Source organism: Cololabis saira, chromosome 22 (assembly GCF_033807715.1).
Source record: "Cololabis saira isolate AMF1-May2022 chromosome 22, fColSai1.1, whole genome shotgun sequence".
Taxonomy (NCBI): domain Eukaryota; kingdom Metazoa; phylum Chordata; class Actinopteri; order Beloniformes; family Belonidae; genus Cololabis; species Cololabis saira.
The window spans coordinates 11806969-11827459 of NC_084608.1; the positions used below are offsets into that span (position 1 = coordinate 11806969).

The following is a 20491-nucleotide window of genomic DNA, read 5'->3' on the forward strand; positions in this document are numbered from 1 at the left end:
GTTATATCAGCTATAGAGAACAAGGTAGTGCCGAAAAACAATATATATCCCCCCCTCACAAAAATAAGAAAAATAGAGAAACATATTTTCTCATCAACAAAACATATTTTACATTTTTCAAGTAACAAAATAACATATTTGAACCATTTTTCAGACAATAAAATAACATTTGAACCATTTTCCAGACAACAAAATAACATTTGAACCATTTTTCAGACAACAAAATAACATTTGAATAATTTTTCAGACAACAAAATAACATTTGAACCATTTTTCAGACAATAAAAGCTGTTACTGCTGCTCTGTAGACAGGACCATGTAATACGGTCGCGTTTTCCTCGCTACCAGTATCAAATGTAGGCTACAGAAGATGCTGAAAAAAAACCATAAAAAAACTCAGCTCATTCACTGTCATATGTAAAATAATAAAAGGACATGAGCAATAGACTGAATATTACGGAAGAGTATTAGGACCAGGCAGGAGAAAAATAAAAGAGGAAGATTTTTTTTTCGTTATGCACTTTAAGAAAAAAGTTGAAATGTCGAGAAAAAAGTCGAAATGTCGAGATTAATGTTGAAATGTTGAGAAAAAAGGCAAAATTTTGACTTTATTCTTGAAATTGTATTTCAACATTAATCTCGACATTTCAACTTTTTTCTCAACATTTCGACTTTTGTGCACAATAAAAAAATATCTTCCCCTCTCAAATATTTTTTCTCCTGCATAGCCCTAACACTCTTCCGTAGAATATTAACCAGTCCATCTTGTTGACACAGATTGAGCGACGACCAAAGAGAAACAGGGAGAGATTTAGGCCCTGTCCCAATACTCCCACTACCCCTAGTTTTCATCCCTACCCCTAAATTTTGCGCGTTCCCGTGAGGGTAGTGGTGTCCCAATTCCTCTTTCCATCTAGGGGTAGTAAAGTTTGATCTAGGGACAGGAAAATTTCCCAGAATGCTTTTCGTCGTCATTTGTGGATTGAATCCAAAAAAAAAAAAATGGCGGACATTTCTTATTTTTTAGTGAATAAAATCCATTTTGAGTTAGTTTCTGCATAAAAATGCGTTTTGATTACATTTCTAGCGAGAAATATATATTTTACTTTCATAATATTCACTCAGTGAATGTACATAATCACTTGTTTGCCCGTTTGCCGAAGATCACGCCAGAATAAAGGCTGATTTATGGTTCCGCGTTACACCAACGCAGGCCTACGGCGTAGGTTACGTAACCTACGCCGTAGGCTCTGCATCGATGTTACACGGCGACGTACGCGCTACCCTACGCCGTAGGCTCTGCGTCGGAACCGGCAGGCAGAAATTTCGAAATTTTCGGAGCAAATTTCTTAACAGGCGTAGCTACAACTGTTAGATTTCATCTATTAAACCAACATTTATCTTCCTAAATGATTTATTTTAGCCAGCGGTAATTCTCCACAGAGCTGCAGGTTTCTCCCCCGGGACGACGGCGCAGGGTGATCACGTCTGTACTCCGGCTGCTGTTGCTCCGAGCCGGCGGCTCTTCTCATCTCCGAAAACATCGGGTCAAATTTCTTAACAGGTGTTATTTGGATAAACTGAGCCCCGGTTGGGGATCTTAACGGTTACTTTTACGCCTGAAAAAATATTAAAACTTAAAGGAGCTTGAGGCAAGAATAAGAAATGAGACTCTTCACCACGACGGCCGTCGGGGGTACTGCAGCCAACAGCAAAGCCGGCACGGGAGAACGGGGAGAACGCGCATGCAGCGTCATTTGATGCAGATGTGTCCTGCGTCACATCCGCAGGACAGCGCGGGAAATTCGGGCCCAGAATTGCAGCGCATTTTGCAGCACACAGCCTGTTCAAGGCAATGGACAGATACACTAGAGGGCTCATTCTTTTTGGTTTGGAACGCTTCATCTGACATTATTACTAGAAAACTTAAAACGTTTACGAATTTTTTTCATAAATCCTGCCTCAATCCTGCCTCATGCTCCTTTAACGGTAACTTTTACGCCTGAAAAAATACGCCTGGCATATTAACGGCACTACAGCTGAAATTAAAACAGCTTTTGGCTCTCAGCTTCCTGATTTTAGGGGTGGTGCTGAAAGTAGGAATAGTGGGAGTATTGGGACAGGCCCCTGGGAAGATTTCAAGTGCCCTAAAATGTGTCCCTTCTTTTTTAGGAGTAGGGATAGAAAGTAGGGCTAGTGAAAGAAAGTAGGGGGAGTATTGCGATTGGGCCTTAAAATACTGCTGAAGTGGGTTATATATGTCTGGGTTTCTCCTCCTCCTTAAGGATGATTTATGGTTCCGCGTTACACCAACGTGTCCCCTACGGCGTAGGTCTACGTCGACGTAACGCAGAACCATAAATCATGCTCTAGCCCCGCCCACCCCGGAAGCGTGGACGCAGTCGTCGATGATATTTATATGTTTACGGTGACGTGTAGTCGGAACCCTTTTCCTCTCTGACCGCCTTGAAAAAGTACTGCATGTACCCGGATGTGAATGCAGAAAAATATAGGTGACACATTTGCACCGCGTTTCCAGGGTTTTCCGGGATGTTTATCCCGGACTTGTGTTCAGAGTGAGCTCCGGTACCGGTCCGGGGAGTCCGGGGAGAAGGACGGGTTCTGCTGGACCTGCTGGATCTGCAGCCTCGGAACTGAGGTGAGATCGGTGAGTTTGCTGTGTGTGATTATCTGCTCCTGCTGCTCATCGTCCTGGTGATGAATGTGGCTCTGTTTGTTGCAGGAGACTGAGCGAGGCCCTTTCTCAAGGATGATTTATGGTTCCGCGTTAAATCGACGCAGAGCGTATGCCGTAGGGTACGCGGTACGCGAGCCCTACGGCGTACGCTCTGCGTTGGTGTAACGCGGAACCATAAATCAGCCTTCAGTTAAAGTCACGTTTCTGTAGACTGAAGACTAGACTAGTTCGGCCTTGCTTCCTCTGGCTGCTGCATACAAGGAAATCCAGTGTCTGAACCGCTTATCTTGACACATGTGTGCAAAAATATAACTTAAATAAACGTATACCTTGGCTCTAGTTCAGGGGTGCAGATCCCGGGGGGGATGTTCTGAAAAACATGAATTGTCCCCCCCCAATAAAAATACCCTAAATTATTCAAAATTGAACAAATGTATTTTCAGACTTAAAGGTTGAATATGTAGAATATTTATTAAAAATAGATTTCTAAAAAAATAATACATCCACAGTGCGTTTTGAGGTGTACAGAATGAAAGTATTGCTACTCCATACATTTTCTTTTTTTTAGTCTGAATTAATATTTTTTAAATTTTTGACGGGCTCGACAATGACTTTTTGTCAACGTTCTGTTTACATTCATACCTGCCCGTAGCCAACATGTGGCTCACTTCTCTGCTGTTTTCCTGCCTCCTCCCAGTCGTATGCGTCTGTTTTCAACGAAGCCTTTTCAATAATCAATTGGTGGATCAATGGATTATCATATACCTGTTAGGATGGGCAGTCCCTGTGCAGTATTTTTTGGTGAGCCTTTACCAATTTATGGCATGGTATGAGTTGCATATTGGCTAAAAATTAAAATCACGTTGGTGTCCCCCCCAATCCTGACATCGGATCTGCACCCCTGCTCTAGTTATCATCCTATACGTCCAGCTGATTGAACCTTTCTAAAGAGTTCATGGGGATAGTTATAGAGGTCAGGGGGAGAGTTTGACCTGCAGCTATGATGCTCCTCTGGGGTTATTTTCTCATCTTTTTGGGGGAATATATAAAAAAACTGTTATGTATAATAGAAAAAAGGGTTTGCAAGTACACATTTAGCTTTGTGCTTGTGTTTCAGAGCTTTTCTATCAGCGATCATACATATAGTATCTTACTGTAACAGTTTAATTTCACGTGGAAAATGTGGTGTCAGCACCTATTAATAGCACGTTCAGATTTCTGAGCACTCATACTGTGTTTTGAAAGCAGCTTCTTAATAACAATGAAATCAGAGGAGACTGTAGTGTTGTTTTGAAAAATGACACACAACCTCAACAGCATCTCTGGGCAATGTTATTTATTTTTGGCTCTCACAAAAAGACAGATGGAAACTGCCAAAGACGATTTAACTCCAATTGAGAAGCCGTCGTGGACTGACAACACTAATGAAACTCATTCTATTGTCATCTAGGTTTGCAATGCATGCCATGTCACAGCTCTGGCAGAGCGTTTCTCAATATTCTGCTGACGCAGGAGTGACAGTGCATAACAGCATCAGATATACTGCTCCACACTGTTGAATGGGACTGGGCTTTTTTCTTGACTTGTAGCGGGAGGGTGTGTGTGTGATGTCGCAGCGGAGAGTTGTTTCAGTCACATTTATCCATCATAAACTGATGAATGGTCCATCTTTGCTGCAGGGATAACGCGTTGGGGAACAGGATACCTCCCAGGCGGCTGCGGGACGACGATGGCGCTGCGCTGTGTCTTGATCCTGAGCTTGTTCTCCTGCTGGGCAGCGGGCTACAAGCCGGGGGACAATGTGACTCTTTATGTCAACAAAGTGGGCCCTTATCATAACCCCCAGGAGACATATCACTTCTACACGTTGCCTGTTTGCAGGCCGGAGAAGGTATGTCTTTGTTTTGTGTTGTTTTATTATCAGTATGTTGCAGCACAGAAAAGTTGAATGTTATTTTTTTTATTCTAAATGCTTTACATTTCAATATTATTTAAATTATATCTTGTACGTTTAAACAAATGGGCCTGAATTAAGTATTTTTCAGGTGGTGTCATTTTACTTGAACACACATGATAGAATATTTACATAATAAGAAAAAATGCATTGAAATTAACACTGATGAAAATATTGAACATTTAGAAGTAATTGTAATAAATATATTTGAAATTGAACTTCAATAATGAGCACTAGTAAAACCATAAATGACATAGTCAAGAACTGGAGCCGGTAACAAAGAAATATTTATTTTGTGGGATTCATTTCATATATTTGCTGTTTGTGTTCTGCCATTGAGGGATTTCCAACTGTCAACGGGAGATTAGTTGTCCCTCCTTGGTTGAGTGCTTTGCTCACGATCCTTAGCTTGGGAAAAGCGTCACCAAAAGTGTGCTTAAGCCAGCTGGTGTTTGAGGATGGGTTTGCAGCAAGCAGTAACTTTTCACACACCTTTACTGGACACGAGCAAACCTTTATGTGCTCGCCCCGGATCACTCGATGATTCAACACGTCTGTCATCAGGGTAATCTTTTGTCCCTCTTTGACAGGTCCACCACAAGTCCCTGAGTCTGGGAGAAGTGTTGGACGGTGACCGGATGGCAGAGTCTTTGTATCACCTCCGCTTCAAAGAGAACGTGGAGAAAAAAACTCTTTGCCAGCTCACCCTGTCAGAGAAACAGGTACACACATTTACATTGCAAACACAACTGCACACCTGGGAGGGGCTGTTTTTATTTATTTTATTTAGCATCTGCACGGATGTTAAAGGCTTTCTGTGGCGCAAAAGTACTACATTTGTTTTAGTGTTTGCCTTGTGCAGAAACATGTGGTTGCAGTGAAACTAGGGGTGGGTATTGGGAAGGACCTCACGATACGATACGCATCACGATACTTGAGCCACGATACGATACACATTGCGATATCCCGATTATGCGATATCCCGATTATTATATTCTACATAGTTCACCGAAAAATTTAAAAATGCATTACACATCTTAAAATCCAAGTTGTATATATGTACATCAGATGATAGTGATGGATCTTAAAATCCGAGTTGCACGTTCATCAGATTATAGTGACAATTCATGGGACAAACTGAGTCAAAACAATGTTTTATTATAACTATACAAGCTAAAGTTACAAAATATTTGTATATGTTTTTCATATTATTTACATCATATGAAATTAACATTAAATTTAGTATGAGGTTGCTTTAATTATGTGGCAAATGATAATAAACACAAGAAAGATGGTACTAAAACCAAGGACAGGCACAGTGATCAGTCAGTATAGATATAAATCCATACATAAATAAACATCTGTCCATTATTTTTCATTTTTTAAGGACAGGCAATTGTGTTATATAAAAAATAAATTATAAAATGAAATAAAACCTGAGCTCAGTGCAGGGCCCTCCCAGGGTTGGTAGAGAGTGGCAATGCCCAGGACTGTCACTTAGGTAGGAGCACTGGGTGATAGAATGGGAAAAAAATTGGGGATAAAAAAATATTTAAAAAAAAATATATATATCGATATTCTAATTTTGAATATCGATATTGAATCAGCTGGAAAAGTATCGCGATATATTGCCATATCGATATTTTTTCCCACCCCTAAGTGAAACAGCTGATATATTCAAGGAAGTTTGTTACAAATGTTTCATTGTGTCGTCATCACAACACCAGCAGCAAGTTCGGTGGTAAATTAAAGTTTTTTGTTTTGTGTTGTGTGTGTTAGGTGGACGAGCTTCGTGAAGCCATCGAGGAGCTGTACTACTTTGAATTTGTTCTCGATGATATTCCAATCTGGGGGTTTGTGGGATACATAGAGGAGAGTGGCTTCCTGCCTCACAGTCACAAGGTGAGATGACTGAGAAGTGTGAGACGCCACCCGTCATCGTCATGTTTATTCATCATTTCTCATCCCTCTTCTTTTTTTTTCCCATCAGGTGGGTTTGTGGACTCATCTAGACTTCAACATCGAGTACAACGGCGACTCTGTGATTTTCGCCAACGTGTCGGTGAAGGACGTGAAGCCCGTTCCCCTGGAGGAAGGGGCGGGGGCCGCGGTGGGGGGGGTGGGAGTGGGCGGAGGCAGCCTGACCGTCACACACACCTACAGCGTGCACTGGTACGAGTCCAACCTGCCCCACTCCCGGAGAGCCGAGCGCCTCAGGGACTACTCCTTCTTCCCCAAGACGCTGGAGATCCACTGGCTGTCCATCATCAACTCGCTGGTGCTGGTGGTGCTGCTGCTGGGCTTCGTCATCATCATCCTCATGCGGGTCCTGAAGAACGACTTTGCCAGGTCAGACAGCTGAGCAGCTAAGCTGACAGTGGTTTCGTGTTTGTGCCACCACCCTCAAAGGAATTTATTACATCATAAGTCAATCAACAGTCATGTACGGAACATATTTGAGGGTTTTGATCTGTTGAATGTTAGCTCATGTTCTCATGTACTCACTGAAAGGGAAGCAGTTACTTTATGGCCAACTGGAAAGTAGTTGCACTTTGACACCAGCAGCTACGAGAGTTACTGTGCTTCTTTTATTCTACTTCTTTTATGGAGGTTTTAGATCTTGGCCTCATGACAAACTGTTCAAAAGAACTGCAGACCTGAACTGTCAAGAGGTTTTAAAACTGCTGTTTCTGACTTTTATTCCCTGAGAAGTATCATTAACACATTCTCTGGAATGGGGATTCAGATTTTTACATATTTTTAGGTGTGGCACTAGTTGGTTTATTTTTATTTATAAGGTTATAAAAATGACTTCAAAACATACATTTTACAAATTGCTAATTATTTGGGTATGACCTTTGGCACTGTTAAGTGTGTTTTTGATCCACTTCAAATGTGTACTACTCTATGTAGTGTATGTGTGTGTGTGTGTGTGTATATATATATATATATATATATATATATATATATATATATATATATATACACACATACACTACATAGAGTTTAGGTTTAATCACTGAGTATATTTAGGAGGTATTTTTGAATGTAGTTTCGTGTTGCATGGCATGACCAAGGCTCCTGATAGAAATCCTCTGTCCATGTAGTTACATCTGCCGTTTCCTGGGTGACAGTTCTTCATGCATCCCAAGGGTCGGAGTTCAACATGTTCATCTTTTGCATTATTTTTCCACAATCTGCTGAGTTGTTCAGTGATATTTTGTAGAACAGATATGTAAATCCCTCCCAATCTTTCCTTGAGGAACATTGTGTTTTTTTTTGTTGTTTTTTTTAACATTTCACAAATTTCTTCATGCATTTGTTAAAAAGTGCCCTTTCAAGCCTGCTACCCGCAATTCAAATAATATGGTCACAAGAATCAGGAACATGATGCATCTCATGGAGCAAAGTCTGTTTACCATCTGTCTGTCTGTATTTGACTTTAAATGTAAACCTTATGGTAAAGTGCAAAGGTTTTTTCCCAGGTTCATAATTAACTCTCGTAAGTTTAAAATGCTCATCTGTTGCCCGCAGGTACAACGTGGAAGAAGAAAGTGGCTGTGATGACTTAGACCAAGGAGACAATGGCTGGAAAATCATTCACACGGATGTTTTCAGATTTCCTCCTTTCAAAAGCTTGCTTTGTGCTGTTCTGGGAGTCGGAGCTCAGTTCCTGACACTTGCCACAGGTGAGCTTTCAAACACACAGAAGTCATTTAAGTTGTCTCTGCCTCACTGCAGCGTCAGGACCATGTAACAGTGAGGAAACTGGCAATAACATGCACGTCCACGTCATTTACGCTGATCTTAGATATAACGGTTTGACTTCTTCACTTATTGTTTTAGCCATTATCGTCATGGCTTTGCTGGGAATGTTCAACGTACACCGCCATGGTGCCATCAACTCGGCCGCCATCGTCCTGTACGCCCTCACCAGCTGCGTGTCGGGTTACGTCTCCTGCAGTTTCTACACGCAGATCAATGGCCAACGCTGGGTCTGGAACATCATCCTCACCTCATCCCTTTTCTCAGGTGAGCCCGCCTTCCTGTCGGGGATGAATCAGCAACTCTTTGGTTACCTCGGTACTTCAGCTCGAACGGATTCATCCCAATATTTTACTGAGGATCAAGTTAAACATGTTCATTTGTGAATATGTTTACAACTGCTCACCAGAGTGCTGTCGGTGCAGCATTATATACTGTGGATCATGGCATTCTGATCACGTTGGCATCTGAGGCAGCGCCCTTGACTGGTTTACCTCTTATCTCTCTGACAGAACCTTTTCTGTAGCTGTTAGCCCGTTTATGCCTTTGTTTGCCCCCCTATCCTTCGGGGTTGCCTCAGGGGTCGGTTTTGGGTCCGATTTTGTTTTCATTGTAAATGCTTCCTCTCTGTGAAATCGTAAATCAGTAGCCGGGCATTTCTTATCACATGTACGCTGATGACATTCAGTTACCGTTTTCGTTTAACCCTGACGGGACCAATTTTCTAGATGTCTATAAAGGTCTGGTTGGCCTACAGTTTCCTTCAGCTGAACACAAATAAAGATGAAGTTCTCATCATTGCCCCTGACGGCAGTGTTTCTATGAATCTTTAAACTCAAGTGTTCGCCCCTCCCTGAGGAACCTGGGTATTGTTTTTGATTGATCTGACAAACACATTCACACTCTGCTTCGCACTTGCTTTTTTCACCTCAAATGTATCCCCAAACTGAGTCCCATTGTGTCGCAGGCTGATCTGGAGATGATTATCTATACATTTGTATCACAGCTCGACCTCTGCAACTCTCAGTAGGGCAGCCATTAATCACTCGCAGTCGGTACAAAATGCTGCAGCCAGGCTGATGACGAGGTCTGGGAGGAGCTCCCGTATAACTCCGGTCCCGGCCTCGCTGCTCTGGCTTCCTGTCAGCTGCAGGATTCATATCAAAGTTTTAGTTCTACGTTTCAGAGCTCTCCACGGTCAGGGACCTGATTATGTGTCTGACCTGCTTCATGCCCGTGTACCCAGTAGGGCTCTCAGGTCTGCCGGCCAGGGTCTTCTGGTTCTACAGAGTGTTGCTCCTCCATAGAACCTGAGAGACTCAGCCACCTATTTATTCTTCTGAAGTCGATGATTAGCTCCTTTTGTCTTGGATGTGTTCAGGAGCAGGTTATTGTCTTGTCCCGGAATGTGGTGTCGTCCACATACTTAATGAAGGTGTTGCTGGTTTGGATGTGGGTGCAGTCTGAGGTGTACAGGGTGAAAAGCAGGAGGCTCAGCACGAAGCCTTGAGGGGAACCAGTGCTCAGTGTGAGAGCTGCGGGTGGGGGCCAATCCCTTCATCCAGAGGGGAGTGGTAGCCTAGTGGTTACAGAGGAGGGTTGGGGGTCTGGAGGATCCAGGTTCAAGCCGGGTTCAACCAACGTCAACCACTTTGGGCCCCTGAGATAGGCCCTATAAGCCTGGGATATACTTGCAGTTCAGATATCCTACGTATATCCTGTATCCTGCGTATCCTGCGTTCATTTGATTTTCTCAAAAAGACACTGAACGCGTACGCGACCTGCAGTTCTGGCTCTGGCCGCGAGTGGCGCTGGTCTCTGTCAGATACCAGTTGTTCACAAGTGACGACGCGGAGGTCGCTGGCGCCGTTTCCTTTGCCGAGACCGCAACCAAAGCAATGTTATAATCTCCTCTTCATCTAATGTTGTCATGTAAACTTGTTGCTGGTGTGCTACCGCTACTACTGCTACTACAACAAGTATATCCCAGGCTTTAACCCTCACTGCTCCCTGGGCGCTGTACAAAAACGCCAGCCCACTGCTCCTAGTTTGACTAGGATGGGTTAAATGCAAAGGAAGAATTTCCCCATTGTTGGATTACTAAAGGAAAAATGTATTTATTTCTATTTATGTTGAATGGGGCAGTCTGAAGTTATGAAGGTCATGAGTGAATTTAAAAACTGTCTCTTATTTTCCTTTTTACTTAAAGGGGACCTATTATGGCATCTAATACCTATTTTAAACAGGCCTTGAATGTCTTAAAAACAAACTTTTGATTGTTTTTGCTAAATAAATTAGAAATTCAGCCTCTGAGCCATGTCTTTATCTTCCCATTCTCTAACCTCATTATCTATGCAGGATTCTGAGTGGGCGGGGCAGCTATGATAATGAGGCTCTGTGCTGATTGGCTGCCTGACGCGAATGACGCGATACACCGCTACGAAAAAAATGGCGGAAGCTCTGGCCAGCGGAGCTAGTTGTGGGCGTGGTTTCACGCATCCCTCCTGTCGTGACGTCGTGACGTCGTGACGTCGTGACGTCGTGACGTCGTGACGTCGTGACGTCGTGACGTCACGACGGGAGCAGAATCTGAACGGCTCGTAGAAGTCACATCACACTGGACGGCTCATCCGGGCGGCTGTACAGACGGGGAGACCACTTTATATATTTTAAAGCAAGAAAAAACTTGTTTTTCATCATAGGTCCCCTTTAAGTCAGGAATATCGGGTTTGCGTACCCATCAAGTAGTAAATGAATGATTATTTATCTTATCAGTAAAGTCATTCACCGAGCTGACACATTCAGTTTCAACAAAATGGAGAAATAGAAGTTTATCCGGCAAATTACTTATTATGTGATCAACTTAATGCGACTCTTCACCTAAAAGCAGTGACAAAATGACCCAAACCTATTTCAAACCCCCTCAGACAACAGTACTAGGGATGATATAACCCAGTAACTCATGTATTCATTCCCACAGCTCCCCTGTTCATCACGTGGAGCGTGGTGAACTCCATCCACTGGTGGAGCGGCTCCACCCAGGCCCTGCCGGCCACCACCGTGCTGCTGCTGCTGGGGGCCTGGGTGCTGGTGGGCTTTCCCCTCACAGTCATCGGCGGCATCGTGGGAAAGAACCGAGCCGGCAGCTTCCAGGCTCCGTGCCGCACTCGCAACATCGCTCGGCAGATCCCCACTCAGCCCTGGTACAAACACACCATCGTGCACATGGCCATCGGCGGATTCCTGCCCTTCAGGTGAGGCGTCCCCGCATGTGAACCATGTGTAGCTCACCTGCAGAGGTGTCTTCAGTATTCACATTCATTACTCGGGTAGAAGTATAGATACTAGAGTTTAAAAATACTCCTGTAGAAGTTGAAGTATCAACTCAAGTTTTTTACTCAAGTAAAAGTATAAAAGTACTGGTTTCAAAACTACTTAAAGTATAAAAGTAAGAGTAATGTAAGGGGGAAAAAAGCAATTAAGGACAAAAGCCATTGAAAATGAATGCATCTTAGTATAATGCAAATATATTAAAGAACCATATATGTGTACTATTGAGCATTAACATGTGTTTCAGAGAGCAGGAGATATGATGACTAGTGTCCTATAAGTATTGTAATGGTGCAAAAAGTCAGAGGCATGTTATCATTTATCCTAACCTTTATTGGAATGTACATCCAAGTTTAGTTGCAGGAATCTGAGGGAACGGATGTAAGAACAAAACTGGACAAGAACATCTGAAACAACCACAACCAAATTCACTCTATCCGGATGGAGCAATTTAACTGGATAGTTTTTTTTTAAAGGCCGAAATGAAATAGAGTAACAAGGCTGTTTTTAAAATGTAAGGAGTAAAAAGTACAGATAATTGCGTGAAAATGTAAGGAGTAAAAGTAAAAAGTCGTCTGAAAAATAATTACTCCAGTGAAGTATAGATAACCAAAATTTCTACTTAAGTAAGGTAACGAAGTATTTGTACTTCGTTACTTGACACCTCTGCTCACGTGCTTGTTACTCGTTGCACTGTTGGTGAATTTTCTTTGATTATATTCCCTTTAGCGCCATCTCGGTGGAGCTTTACTACATATTCGCCACAGTCTGGGGCAGAGAGCACTACACGCTCTACGGCATCCTGCTGTGCGTCTTCGCCATCCTGCTCTCGGTGGGCGCTTGCATCTCCGTGGCGCTGACCTACTTCCTGCTGTCAGGCGAGGACTACCGGTGGTGGTGGCGGAGCGTCCTCAGCACCGGCTCCACGGGCGTCTTCATCTTCGTCTACTCCGTCTTCTACTACAGGAACCGGTCCTCCATGAGCGGCCTGGTGCAAAGCACAGAGTTCTTCGGGTACTCGCTGCTCACGGCGCTCGTCTTCTCGCTGATGCTGGGCAGCGTGTCGTTCTGGGCCTCGCTGGCTTTTATTCGCTACATATACCGCAGCTTAAAGATGGACTGAAGGCGCCATGGGACCACGAGACGCAGCCCCCAGACGGACGTTTCCTCATAAAAGACATGGACAGTCACACTTATCTCCTACTGGATTCGTTGGAGATGGAAAAAGGGGCCTTGAACTTTGAACTTTTGATTTGAATTAATAAACTTCATCAGCTATCAATGTTTGAATGAGGGAAAGTTGGATGGATGGATTATGGACGGATAAAAAAGCAAATTTGGGCTGGGATTATGATGGATTTAAGGAGACGATGGGACAATTCAATACAAAGGGATTATTGCTTTCTATCAGGAATGAAGGGGTCAAATATATGGTGCATTATACGAGCAAATGAATTTAATTTGTGCAACGTTACTCTGGTATCTGATCTACTGGAGCAAGGGAGAGGACAACCTTTGTGTATCTGTGCATTAAACTGGTTATTTAATGAGAGTTACAGTACTGTCATAGTTTTGTTTATACAGCAGTGCAAGTTTTATCACTTGCAACAGTACCCCATTTATCTACAGCAGCCTGTTATAATATGAGAACCATTATTTTGCACTTGGTCTGAAGGACCACATTGTCTCTGCAGTTGATAGCAATGATGCCTTGTAGATGTGAGAGCTGTTGGAAAATGTTGGTGATTGGATGCAATATTGTAATTGTATTCTACGGTCACTATTGACTTTGGTTCTGGTGTAAATAGTCTTTTAGTAAAGTACTTTTTAACACAACCGGGCTGTGAATCCTGTGCCGTTTCTTACTCCTGTGGTTTCTTTCACATATATGTTGCTCTCAGCCTTTGGACGCATGTCGTAGGTAAGCCTGACATTTACGCCATAGCAAAGTACAGTATCTTCCACAGAGCCAGACTGTCTAAAGCAAGGAACGCTGGAGTCAAGAGACAACTGGGACAATGAAGGTGATCTATTGTGCAGCTTTGCCCTTCAGATAATCAGCACGCTCACAGAAAAAGCATTGGTTGCATCTATTGTTTCTTTTTCTAGAAACCCCCCACATTTCCTGATACTTTATGCATAAGAGCAGTTGCATGACTGCAGAAATGTAGAGAACATTAAAATCAGAAAGAAAATTGCAGCATTGCAGGTTTATTTTCTTGTTGGTGTAAAATGCACCGTCAGCAATATTCTGATGCTGCGATGGACTGACGACTTCTACCGACCCTTAAAAGGGTGAAGCCAAAACCAGCATGAAATATTTAATGTCCTACCTTCATAACAAGATATATCTTTGGACTTTGAAATTAACCATTTCCCTTAAATCACACCCTCCATCTTTCACAAAACCTTTTTTGCAGGTGACTTGGCTAGGTTGTACCTAGCTCTATATAGAAATTTGCCATTATAAAGTTTTATAATTTTAGACTTTACAAATAATGAATGGGTGTGTTCCAGATATGACTATGAATTATAACTTTTTTGCAGAATAAATAGTGGCTCTAATGAACTTTTATATGCGTTTCCCCACACTTCTGTTCAGTAATTTAAATAAGATAGGACCAGTGAACAGAACAGTGGAGTGATCTGTAATCTAATGCCTTGCTTTGGCTATTACAGAGATGCTTCTAGATATTTTACTGCCTGTGTTTAATGTGAGATTCCCAGCAAATCTTGTCATTTATTACCCCAAGGAATTTAATTTCATGTAGTTTTACATCAACCTCTATCTATACCTGAGGATTTATATTACTAAATATATATTTTGTCTTGTTCAGATTGAATGAAAGCTTGTTATCAAACCAGTGTTCAATTTTTTTATTTATTCTTAAACTGTTCCTTAGGTACACCTGCAACCCGGGTCATGTTCCCACAGCTGTGAATGCATCACGTGTTTAACACTGGTTTCACCCACAAGGACTGACTTTGACTCTGAAGGCCACACCATCTAGCAGACAACTGGTTAAATTTGTCAAATAACTCAGTTCATTTATATGCTGAGTGAATTACGGAGCCCTCACTCGATAATCCAATGTTTATTCAACATCAAGCACTTTTAAGTCGGTGTGAGACGACAGAGGTTGCTGGAAGGTTAAGAGTTCTGCCCGTTACCATGGAGATCTCTGAAAAATTCTGGCTAGACTTCAACGAACTCACGCCTATGTAACCTCGCTTGAATGAAAGGTTACTGCATTACACAGCAAATATTTAAAATCACTGAAGATCCCTGATGGAATAAAAAATAAACAATAAAACACCAAAATAAAATAGAGACAATAATTTCAATGTTGAAAAGTGAACCTGTGTTTATTGAAAAGGCATGATAATACCACTGAAATGTATGCACAAGGGGCCAGCCGGCTTCAGTATTTTTGCACTATGGTTTTAAAAAAAATGGCATTAAGATTTTGTCAATGCAACCAAGCTGAACAAAGCTAATATGACCAAGCACAAAGAACACCAATACACCTTAAATAACTGCATATAAAAATAATAAAAAAAAATATTTGGGGGGGGATGCTATCAAACATGGGAGAGAACAATGCACACGTACATCCAGCCTGAGAAATACACCTCAAATTAATGGGAGGTGAACAAACTTGATAACTATCAACACGGCGTGGGGATAACATTTACAGAGAATCTTACAGGCTGAACTCGAGCCGCAGCTACTGGCCGGCATTGTGTGGCATAGCTGCATTTAAGGAGGCGTGGGTTCCCCCGGACTCCCCATCCTTGGTTTCAAAGCTTGCACTGTGCTCAAAGTTGTTCACGGCCCCGGGTGCGTTGAATGCATTGGGGTTGTAGTCGTAGCGGCTGCCGTCTAGCGGCATGGGCCACCCAGATACGTGGGGCCTGTTGGCCACGGCGCCCTGCGATGAGCCGGAGGACCAGGGGTGATAGCCGGCAGGTCTGGGAGCTCCGCCCATAGCAGCCAGGTAGAAGGCCAGGTTCTGTGGCGCGCTCTTGAAAGCTGCCTCCATGTGCTGCGCGTAATGCTCTCTGAATTGGGGCCGTGCATCTCCCTGGTACTGGAACACAAGCAGGAAGATGAAGTTAGACATAGCAACAAGTACTCAGTAAGCTTTCACACCATGGGATACATTTGTCTCGTCTCGCCTTTAAAGCCACAACCAAGACTATGATTGGGCTTCCAATAGAGACGTCTTGTTCTGTGTCCAAAGTGCTTTTTCCTCTGTCATCATGGAACAGGAAAACTGCGTTGGACAAGTGGGGGAAAGACTGCGAAATTTGGATTAAAGAGAGATACTTACAGGTGTGATGTGTGAGGTGCCGTTTGAGAAAATTGGGCCACGAACAGAGTTGTCCTTTTTGACGGCATAGCGCTCAGACACCCAACTTGTGTCTTTCTGGTGCCTCCTAAGCTTCATCCGCCGGTTCTGAAACCACGTCTTCACCTGTTTTAAAAAAAAAGATACCGTTAAAAACGAGTGAAAAGGGCCTAAAATTGCAATCATCGGTTAGTTTATAATCCCCACCTGTTTGTAGGTCAGCCCAGTCAGTTCTGCCAAGTTCTTCATCTCGCCTGGGGTGAGGTACCGCTGCACGCTGAAGCGCTGGACCAGAGCGTTCATCTGACACTCAGAGAAAGCTGCCCTGGCCTTTCCTTTGGGGGTATTTCCTGGAGTAGTGCACGGCTTCTTCGGGGTAGCTGGGGCCCCATTCAAAGACGCCTGGTTTTCAGTGGCTTTGTTTCCCATGATGTCAAAAGTCTGTGGCTCCTCCATGAGAGAGCTGGAGACATCATTATTGGTATCCGGACTCCTGCCAACCACATCCTCGCTCTCGTCTTTCTCAGCCCAGGTAACAGGGTCTGCCTGGGGGAGACTGCTTTCACGGCTGCTGACAGAACTCCACGAATCTACACAGAGAACATATCTGCTTTAGTTAAAACAAAATCATTCGAGGGAAGTATATATATATATATATATATATATATATATATATATATATATATATATATATATATATATAGAGAGAGAGAGAGAGAGAGATATGTATAATTTTATAAATTAAAAAAAATATATATATATAAAAATAATTTTATACATATAAAATTTTAGTTAACTACAATGTATTTAAAAAAAATTATATATATATATATATATATATATATATATATATATATATATATATATATATATATATATATATATATATATATATATATATATAAATAATTTTATAAATATGTATAATTTTATACATTTTAGTTAACTACAATTTATTTACCGTAACACACACACACACACACACCACTACCCAATATCCGCCACCAGAGACCGCTGTTTCACCATTTGCCGACCAACAAGTGGCGCCATGTTCAAAATAAAATCAACTAAAGATGGACGTGAGCTGGATGTCGGGTTCAAATCTCGAGACACAGATCACAACAATTCTCAGAGGAAATGTAAGAACTGATGCGTTACTTACTGTGTGCCGCTGTGTTCACTACGTACCGGGTGAGGTGTGCGCCTCGGAGTCGCTGGCAGAGTCGCTGCCGGCTCGCCTGGCCGCGTTCCCGCCCTGCGGGCCGCCCACGTGGCCGAGCCCGGGGGCCGGGTAGCAGGCGCCGGATACCGGGGCCGAGGGCTGCGCCCGGGGCCCCGCGGTGGCGGAGTAGCAGCCCTGCGCCGCCCCACCATCGTAGCTGCTCAGGTCCTGGGCCCCGGCGTCGCCCCAGTCCGCCAGGTTGTGGTGGGTATGGTGGGTGTGGTGCGTGTGGTGGGGCTGCTCGGCCCCGGGCTGGTACACCAGGCCGTAAGCGTATGCGTGGTACGCGCTGTTGTAGTTGTAAGAGACCTGCGTCTTCCAGTCCGCCATCCTGCAGTGCTCACACCGTGCTGGGAGATACTACTGTACAAAAAACTAAACACCAAACGCCCTGGATATATTGCTAAAACAACTTGAAACGACTAAAAACAAGGTTCCAATTCATTAAAAAAGTATAAAACACGGGGCATCGCGTTAAGAGGATGCGCGCATTTGCGCGGTGTGTGCCCGGCCTGTTTATAAGGACGTGTGTGGGTGTGGTGGTGGGTGGGGTTGGGTGGTCCTGGGTGGGTGGGGCTGGGGGTTTCCACCTGAGCCAATCAAGTAAAGGATTCATTGGACAACAAAGCATTGTACATTTTAGATAACCAGAGGTGGGTAGAGGAGCCAAAGATTGTACTCGAGTAAAAGTACTGTTACTTCAGAATAATATGACTCAAGTAGAAGTAAAAAGTAGTCATCCAAATAATTACTTGAGTAAAAGTAAAAAAGTACTTGGTGAAAAAACTACTCAAGTACTGAGTAACTGTTGAGTCTGATTTATAGTTTTAACACACCCATTCAAACAGACAAAAGTACAAAATAATCATCTTCAGGCAAATTAAATTAATTAAATAATTAAATAATTAAAATTAATTAAAAAATAGCTTCAATTAATATAAGCTTAAAGTAAATTCAAGTACTTTAATAAATGATAAAATAAATAAAATAACAGAATAAAAAAATAAATTAAGCACCAGTAGCACAAAATTTCAAGCCTTTGTACTTTTCTTTTTTAACCAGGCAGAACTAGAACAAGCCCATGAACTCATAGAAACTGTGTGTGTTTAAGTCTGTGTATATGTGACAAAACATGCAAAAACAAACATTTAGAATCACTCAGTGATGTCATGAGATTGACGCGTACGTGGATAAAAGGGATAAAAGAAAAGTAACAGCTCAACGTAGCCTAATGTGGTGGAGTAAGAGGAACAGTTTCTTCTTCACAAATCTACTCAAGTAAAAGTACAAAGTATAGTGATTCAAAACTACTCCTAAAAGTACAAAATTTCCCAAAACTTATTCAAGTAAATGTAACGGAGTAAATGTAACTCGTTACTATCCACCTCTGTGTATAACACTATGATTGTTCCATATCTGACCTACTGTGTTGAAGTTTGGGGAAATGCCTGTAAAACATATATTCAGTCAATTTTCATATTGCAAAAAAGAGCCATAAGAATAATCAGTAGAAAACAATATACTGTAGAGATCCAACAAATCCATTATTCCTTCAGTTACAATTGTTGAAATTTCATGAATTAGTAGAGTAGTATTCTGCAAATTATGTTTAGAGCTCATAAAAAAAAACTTTACCAATCAACATTCAGAAAAGATTTGAAAAAAGAGAAAGCAAGTATAACTTAAAAGGAACAGAGATTTAAAAAAACAAGATTCAGGACTAAATTGATGGAACGTTGTGTTTCTGTGAAAGGAAGTTTATGGAACAATCTGAACAAAGAAAACAAAGAATCCAAATCAAATATTACATTCAAAAGAACAATTGAAGCCAGTATGTTAAGGAAATATAAGGAAAAATGTTAGTTAAGTTTGATTGACATACCCATAGCCAGCAGTAATTTTATTTTATTTTAGTTTTTTATTTACTTAGTTGTCGTTTTTAATTTTTTAATTTAAGTTCTTTGTAAATTGATTTCTTGGGAAAAAGGGGCAGATTAAATAAGATTCTTCTTCTTTCTGCTCCCTTTCATTCACAATTTAGGAACGTATGTGTTTGTATTGAATTGTTTGTTGTTTTATTTTCAGGGCGGGCAGGTGGAGCCCCCCATTTGGGGTTGACCTTAGTTGCTTCATCGTTTTCTCATTCACAGCCACAAAAAGTGTAGACGGTATAAAATTAGAAATAGTAGCTGTAAGTGAGTTTGATAGTGCTTCATTAATCACCAAAGAAACACCCACATGGACTCAAATATATGTTTAAAAGGCGAGTTGATACATAGGAAGTAAATAATTGTCTTTGGAAATGAAAATGTTTTTGTTTTTTAAATGAATATAGTGTGAGGGGGTAAAATCTGAATATCCGAGCACCTAAAAAGGAAATTAACCACATTTATTCAGTTAACTTATTTATAAGTCAGTTGTCTAAAACACATTTGAAAGTAAATATTAACGTACTTTGCTTTAAATGGCTGTAAATCCTCAGTGGTAAATAACACATTGTCCTCAAACCTCTTGAACGAAAAGTGAAAGTTTAAACATGTGACTCAACCGTACAAACAATACCATTTAGAAATATAGATGGTTGTGATTCCTAAATGATACATCCATCCATCCATCCATCCATCCATTTTCTAGCCTAACCCAGCTAATTACAGTCTATCGCAGGTCTAAATGATAAATGCCCTATTTATTAGAAAACCTCTCAAATTAAACACGAAGGTCTACACACGTGAACACATTTATTGTGGTTGTACATAAAGGCAAAACCATAAAACACCACTGTTCAAATACTGGACCCGTCCGTCTGACAAAACCATGTTTTCAACAGGATTTGAAAGTAATTAATTTTCTTCATTCGGATGGTTATTAAGTTTTTCAGTGTAAAAATATAGAGAGTACAAATAATAAAGTGCCCTAAATCCTTTCGTTTCAGTCGGGGACCACTGGAAGGTTCAACACTTGAATCTCTTTGTTCCTCCTCAACTTTATTCGGGATCTTTTTCATATTGCATGTCTGATTGTTGTTCTATTTGAGCTCCTTGAATCCGTGGCTAAGAACTTTCTGCAGATTTTCATTATGTGGTTATGCCTGTCGGAGTCTCAATAAGCAGCTTCAATTCTGTTTGCAGCTTTCCTCTTAAAAAGAAGGCCTTTCAGGCTGAGATAATGTG

At 41.8% G+C, this 20491-nt stretch overlaps 2 protein-coding genes across 3 annotated transcripts; one reads left to right on the forward strand and one right to left on the reverse strand.

Annotated features, from left to right (window-relative positions):
- Positions 1-2386: 2386 nt before the first annotated feature.
- Positions 2387-13583, forward strand: tm9sf1 (transmembrane 9 superfamily member 1). 2 transcript variants are annotated; one of them, XM_061713663.1, is made up of 9 exons: positions 2387-2668; positions 4378-4589; positions 5243-5374; positions 6432-6554; positions 6643-7001; positions 8187-8341; positions 8499-8684; positions 11398-11671; positions 12477-13583. In XM_061713663.1, the coding sequence occupies exons 2-9, from the start codon at positions 4428-4430 to the stop codon at positions 12868-12870; spliced, it is 1785 nt and encodes a 594-aa protein (XP_061569647.1). In that variant the 5' UTR covers positions 2387-2668; positions 4378-4427; the 3' UTR covers positions 12871-13583. The 2 variants fall into 2 exon arrangements, with proteins under 2 accessions (XP_061569647.1, XP_061569646.1); XM_061713662.1 differs by having other exon boundaries at positions 2387-2659.
- A 1892-nt stretch (positions 13584-15475) lies between these two features.
- nanog (nanog homeobox) lies at positions 15476-17651 on the reverse strand. Its single transcript, XM_061713753.1, has 4 exons — positions 17288-17651; positions 16307-16689; positions 16082-16225; positions 15476-15838 (listed from the first exon to the last, which is right to left on the reverse strand). The coding sequence occupies exons 1-4, from the start codon at positions 17649-17651 to the stop codon at positions 15476-15478; spliced, it is 1254 nt and encodes a 417-aa protein (XP_061569737.1).
- Between the last annotated feature and the right edge of the window lie 2840 nt (positions 17652-20491).